Genomic DNA, 7,078 nt, shown 5'->3' with positions numbered 1-7,078 from the left:
ATTATGGGGCTATATTCAATTGAGAGGTTCTAACGATGTAAACCATGACAGTAAAACCCGATTGCTTTACGCATTCCCTGGAATCCCAAATTGAAATTGTAGCCTCATAATATAATATTTTCCTGTTTGTTACATAACATTTCTCTGTCTAACTCTTGGATCCATGACCTGCAAAGTTCAAGCTCTCTTTCAGCTCACACTTTTAACATCACCCCTCTCTTCTTCCCAGATTCTCATCTTCTATTCACTTTTACTCCTGCTCTCTTTCTCTCTTCTATGCTAGCTCCTCCTGTTCCTTTGCTCTCTGCACTTCTTTTTCATCATTTTCTCTCTCCCTTCTCTCTGCTGAAGCTTCCTTCTCCTCCTGGATCATTTCCAGTGGTTGTCTCTCAAGTGGTCCTCTTCTCTCTTCATCACTAAATTTGGCTTTCATTTATAAGCTTGGCACTTCCTCTGGATGTGGTGGAACAGCCCCTTTCTCCTGTTTCAATAGCATCTCCAAATGCTCTAAAATGGATTTGTGTCATTGTTTGCATGGCTATTGATGCAACTTTTCCAAACATCATTTCATAGTCTATGTGAGGGATGTCCCATCTGTGAATTATAAATCATATGCACAGTGTTGTTGTAGTCATGTTGGTCCTAGGATATTAGAGAAACAAGGTAATACATTTATTGGACCAATTTCTGTTGGTGAGTGAGACAAGCTCTCAGGCTTACACAGAGCTCTTCTCCAGGTCTGGGAAAAGTACATAGTCCTTGACTGAGGCCTGGTCTACACTACGGGTTTAGGTCGACTTTAGCAGCGTTAAACCGAATTAAGCCTGGACACGTCCACACAACGAAGCCCTTTCTTTCGACTTAAAGGGTCCTTAAACCGGTTTCTTTACACCACCTCCGACGAGGGGATTAGCGACAAAACCGGCCTTTGCGGGTCGGAATTGGGGTAGTGTGGACGGAATTCGACGTTATTGGCCTCCGGGAGCTATCCCACAGTGCTTCATTGTGACCGCTCTGGACAGCACTCTCAACTCAGATGCACTGACCAGGTAGACAGGAAAAGACCCGCAAATGTTTGAATTTCATTTCCTGTTTGCTCAGCGTGGAGAGCACAGGTGACCATGCAGAGCTCATCAGCACAGGTAACCGTGATGGAGTCCCAGGATCGCAAAAGAGCTCCAGCATGGACCGAACGGGAGGTACGAGATCTGCTCGCCATATGGGGAGATGAAGCAGTGATAGCTGAACTCCGTAGCAGTAAAAGAAATGGAAAAGTATTAGAAAAGATCTCCAAGGCCATGAAGGACCGAGGCCATAACAGGGACACACAGCAGTGCCGCGTGAAAATTAAGGAGCTACGGCAAGCTTACCACAAAGCCAGAGAAGCAAACGGAAGGTCCGGGGCAGAGCCGCAAACTTGCCGCTACTACGCGGAGCTGCATGCGATCCTAGGGGGTGCAGCCACCACTACCCCAACCGTGTGCTATGACTCTCTCACTGGAGAAACACACAGGGAAGACGGTTCGGGGAACGAGGAAGATGAGGATGGAGGTACTGTAGGTAGCTCACAGCAGCAAGGAAGCGGAGAAACCGGTTTCCCCAACAGCCAGGATATGTTTGTGACCCTGGACCTGGAACCAGTAACCCCCGAACTCACCCAAGACCCTCAGGGCACACAGGAGACCTCTGGTGAGTGTAACTTTGTAAATATTTGTAAACATTACACAAAAAAAAGCAAGCATGTTTAATGATTAATTTGCCCTGGCAATCGCGGCCAGTACATCTACTGGAAAAGTCTGTTAACGTGTATGGGGATGGAGCGGAAATCCTCCAGGGACATCTCCAGAAAGCTCTCCTGGTTGAAATGGGGTGATTTTATTAAGGGGACATTCAGAGGCGCCCGTTCCTGCTCTTCTGAACAGAAATGTTCCCCGCTGTTAACCACGCGGTGGAGGGGAGGGGTGAAGTGATCATCCCAGAGAATCGTGTGTGTGTGTGTGGGGGGGGGGTTACTTGTGTTTGTGCCGCATGTTAACCGGGAAACCGCAGCCCCTCCTTTTACATTGAAAACCCATTTTAAATGGACAACCCAATTCATCCTTGATATGGGAAATGGGCTGCTGTTTGCAACCTTTCCCGCATGTTAAGAAGGTTAAAAAAGCCAAAACACTGTGGCCTACCATGGCTGCCTGCAAGCCGAAATATGCGACCTTGTAATGAAAGAGTGTACCCATTGTTCTCTAAAATGTGTCTTTTTTAACCACCTCTCCCTTCTCCTCCACCAGCTGCAAATGTTTCTCCTTCGCAGATGCTCGTGAACATTAGAAAGAGAAAACGTAGGACGAGGGACGATATGTTCACGGAGCTGCAGATGTCCTCCCACGCTGATAGAGCACAGCAGAATGCGTGGAGGCAGTCAATGTCGGAGATGAGAAAAGCCCAATATGAACGAGAGGAGAGGTGGCGGGCTAATGGCGGGATGAAAAGAGCAAGTGGCGGGCTGAAGACGATAGGTGGCGTCAGCTTGCAGACAGACGGCAAGAGTCAATGCTCCGTCTGCTGGAGCATCAAACTGATATGCTCGAGCGTATGGTTGAGCTGCAGGAAAGGCAGCAGGAGCAGAGACCACCGCTACAGCCCCTGTGTAACCAACAGCCCTCCTCCCAAAGTTCCATAGCCTCCTCACCAAGACGCCCAAGAACACGGTGGGGGGGCCTCCGTCCACCCAGTCACTCCACCCCAGATGATCGCCCAAGCATCAGAAGGCTGGCCTTCAATAAGAGTTAAAGTTTTAAAATGCAGTGTGTCCTTTTCCATCACTCCTCCCCCACCCATCCCAGGCTACCTTGGCAATTATCCCCCTACTTCTGTGAGGAACTAATAAAGAATGCATGAATGTGAAAAAACAATGACTTTATTGCCTCTGCAAGCGGTGCTCGAATTGGGGAGGGGAGGGTGGGGTGGGGTGGTTGGTTTACAGGGAAGTAGAGTGAACCGGGTCGGGGGGGTGGGTTTGGAGGGTTCATCAAGGAGAAACAAACAGAAGTTTCACACAGTAGCCTGGCCAGTCACAAAACTCGTTTTCAAAGCTTCTCTGATGCGCACCGCGCCCTGCTGTGCTCCTCTAACCACCGTGGTGTCTGGCTGCGCGTAATCAGCGGCCAGGCGAGTTGCCTCAACCTCCCACCCCGCCATAAAGGTCTCCCCCTTACTCTCACAGATATTGTGGAGCGCACAGCAAGCAGCAATAACAATGGGGATATTCTTTTCGCTGAGGTCTGAGCGAGTCAGTAAGCTGCGCCAGCGCGCTTTTAAACGTCCGAATGCACATTCCATTACCATTCGGCACTTCCTCAGCCTGTAGTTGAACAAGTCCTGACTCCTGTCCAGGCTGCCTGTGTACGGCTTCATGAGCCATGGCATTAAGGGGTAGGCTGGGTCCCCAAGGATCACGATAGGCATTTCAACATCCCCAACGGTCACTTTCTGGTCCGGGAAGAAAGTCCCTTCCTCCAGCCTTCGAAACAGAGCAGAGTTCCTGATGACGCGAGCATCATGTACCTTTCCCGGCCATCCCACGTTGATGTTGGTGAAACGTCCCTTGTGATCCACCAGGGCTTGCAGCAGCATTGAAAAGTACCCCTTGCGGTTTACGTAGTCGGTGGCTTGGTGCTCCGGTGACAAGATAGGGATATGGGTTCCGTCTATGGCCCCACCACAGTTTGGGAATCCTATTTCAGCAAAACCATCCACTATTGACTGCACGTTGCCCAGAGTCACTACCCTTGCTATCACCAGGTCTTTCATTGCCCTGGCAAATTGGATCACAGCAGCCCCCACCGTAGATTTGCCCACTCCAAATTGATTCCCGACTGACCGGTAGCTGTCTGGCGTTGCAAGCTTCCACAGGGCTATCGCCACTCGCTTCTCAACTGTGAGGGCTGCTCTCATCTTGGTATCCTGGCGTTTCAGGGCAGGGGAAAGCAAGTCACAAAGTTCCATGAAAGCGCCCTTACGCATGCGAAAGTTTTGCAGCCTCTGGGAATCGTCCCATACCTGCAGCACGATGCAATCCCACCAGTCTGTGCTTGTTTCCCGGGCCCAGAATTGGCGTTCCACGGCATGAACCTGCCCCAGTGACACCATGATTTCCACATTGCTGGGGCCTGTGCCTTGTGAGAGGTATATGTCCATGTCAATTTCCTCATCACTCTCGTCGCCGCGCTGCAATCGCCTCCTTGGGTGGTCCGGGTTTCGCCTTGGCATGTCCTGGCTCTGCATATACTCCAGGACAATGCGCGTGGTGTTCATAGTGCTCGTAATTGCTGCGGTGATCTGAGCGGGCTCCATGATCCCAGTGCTAGCTATGGCGCCTGGTCAGAAAAAAGGCGCGAAAGTAGTATCTGATGGACCAGGAGAAGGAGGGAGGGCGGGAGGGAGGGAGGGCCGAGTGACGACATGGCGTACAGGTACAGGAACAGGGAGAAACACAAACAACTGTCACACAGAATGGTCCCCCCAAAGATTAAACTGAAAACCCTGGGCTTAGCAGGCCATTGATTTCACGGAGGAAGGGGAAGCAAATGAATACAGAACAAATCTATTTTTTACATCTTAATCTGGCAGCCGACGGTGCAGCATGAGTGATAGCCTCTCCAGTGTGACGATGACGGATACCAGTCATAATATACCATCGTCTGCCAAAAGGCAAGGGCTGCTGCTGTGTAGCAATGCAGCCCCACGTCTGCCAGCCCCACGTCCGCCAGCACCCAGCATCGCCCTCGGCCTCTTCTGGGTGCTTAGCAGACAATACTGGGCAATTGGCAGAAAATAGTATATTACGATTGGTAGCCATCATCATCGAAACATGTCTGCCCAGGTGGCCATGATTGACAGCCACTCCAGTACGACGCCGATGGGTACCAATCATAATATACCATCGCCTACCAAAGGGCAAGGGGCTGGTGCAATGCAGCCCTACGGCTGCCAGCCCCATGGCTATCACTCATGCTACACCGTCTACCGCCAAAAGGCAGTTAGCAGCTGCTGCTGTGTAGCAATGCAGTCCCACGTCTGCCGGCACCCAGAGGACATATGGTGACGGTGAGCTCAGCTGAGCTGAGCGGGCTCCATGCTTGCCGTGGTATGTTGTCTGCACAGGTAACCCAGGTAAAAAGGCACGAATCTATTGTCTGCCGTTGCTGTGACGAGGGGGGAGGGGCCTGACGACATGTACCCAGAACCGCCCGCGACACTGTTTTGCATCATCCGGGCATTGGGATCTAAACCCAGAATTCAAAGAAAAGGCGCGAAAGTAGTATCTGACGGACTAGGGGAAGGAGGGAGGGCGGGCCGAGTGACGACATGGCGTACAGGTACAGGGAATTAAAATCAAGAACGGTGGCTGTGCATCAGGGAGAAACACAAACAACTGTCACACAGAATGGTCCCCCCAAAGATTAAACTGAAAACCCTGGGTTTAGCAGGCCGTTGATTTGACGGAGGGAGGGGGAAGCAAATGAATACAGAGCAAATCTATTTTTTACATCTTAAGACGACAGTGCAGCGTGACTGATAGCCCTCGGCATCTTTCTGGGTGCTTGGCAGCAAATACGGGGCGCTTGGCAGTTAGTGTATGACGATGGTCTTCAGGCCTATTGCACGATCGGGTGCTCGGGGAAGACTCTGCTAACGTGCGATGACCCGACTTGTAATAGGACGGCTAACAGTCGTAATACACCATCTACTGCCAAAAGGCAAGCCCCACGGCTGCCAGCACCCAGATCGCCGATGAAGGCTACCAGTCTACTGCACCGTCTACCGCCAAAAGGCAGTTAGCAGCTGCTGCTGTGTAGCAATGCAGTCCCATGTCTGCCGGCACCCAGAGGACATATGGTGATGGTGAGCTCAGCTGAGCTGAGCGGGCTCCATGTTGTCTGCACGGGTAACCCAGGTAAAAAGGCGCGAATCTATTGTCTGCCGTTGCTGTGACGGGGGGGGGGAGGGGCCTGACGACATGTACCCAGAACCGCCCGCGACACTGTTTTGCATCATCCGGGCATTGGGATCTCAACCCAGAATTCCAAGGGGTGGCGGAGACTGCGGGAACTGTGGGATAGCTGTGGGATAGCTACCCATAGTGCAATGCTCCGGAAGTCGACGCTAGCCTCGTACTGTGGATGCGGTCCGCCGACTAGAGCACCTAGAGCATTTTATGTGTGGACACACACAATCGGCTGTATACAACCGATTTCAATAAAACCGGCTTCTATAAATTCGAACTAATTTCGTAGTGTAGACATACCCTGAGATGACTACGTTAATGAGGCAACTGCCAGCTCTCTGACAACACCTACTGTAAAGAACTCAAAGAAAACCTCATACCACAAATGACCCAAAAATTTAAGTACACCCCTACCCCAATATAACGCTGTCCTCGGGAGCCAAAAAATCTTACCGTGTTATAGGTGAAACCGCGTTATATCGAACTTGCTTTGATCTGCCAGAGTGTGCAGCCCCGCCCCTCCAGAGCACTGCTTTATTGCGTTATATCCGAATTTGTGTTATATCGGGTTGCGTTATATCGGGGTAGAGGTGTATATAATCAAGTCCTTCCCCAAACAACTCCAAGAGAAACTCTACAAACTCATCCCCCCCCAAGAATCCACCCCAGCGATCTTTTACATGCTTCTCAAGATACACAAACTAGGGAACCCAGGCAGACCTGTCAGATCTGGCCCTGCCACTCTTACTGAAGGAATATCGGGACTCATAGAAATCATCCTCAAACCACTCACCACACAAAGGGCCAGCATCCTCCAGGATAGAAATGACTTTCTCCATGAACTCCGCAACATTAACAACTTCCCACAAAACACCATCCTTGTCACCATGGATGTCACTTCCCTATAGGCCAACATCCCTCACAATGACAGCATAGCTGCCTACCTCAAATATTTACAAGACAATGGACAACCCTGAGATGTGCACTCCAAACACATTGCCAAACTCATCCAATTCATGCTTACCCATAACAATTTTACATTCAACAACAAACACTTTGTCCAAACCATGGGAG

The 7,078-nt window shown here is 50.7% G+C and overlaps 1 protein-coding gene across 1 annotated transcript; it reads left to right on the top strand.

Moving 5' to 3' along the window:
* Positions 1-769: 769 nt before the first annotated feature.
* Positions 770-2,897, top strand: LOC135983744 (myb/SANT-like DNA-binding domain-containing protein 2). The gene is made up of 2 exons (XM_065596992.1): positions 770-1,689; positions 2,286-2,897. The coding sequence occupies exons 1-2, from the start codon at positions 1,122-1,124 to the stop codon at positions 2,675-2,677; spliced, it is 960 nt and encodes a 319-aa protein (XP_065453064.1). The 5' UTR covers positions 770-1,121; the 3' UTR covers positions 2,678-2,897.
* The last annotated feature ends 4,181 nt before the right edge of the window (positions 2,898-7,078 follow it).

This window comes from Chrysemys picta, chromosome 5, assembly GCF_011386835.1.
Source record: "Chrysemys picta bellii isolate R12L10 chromosome 5, ASM1138683v2, whole genome shotgun sequence".
NCBI classification, from domain to species: Eukaryota; Metazoa; Chordata; order Testudines; family Emydidae; genus Chrysemys; species Chrysemys picta.
The sequence above is the reverse complement of the archived record's forward strand: the minus strand, read 5'-3'. Positions and strand labels throughout refer to the sequence as shown.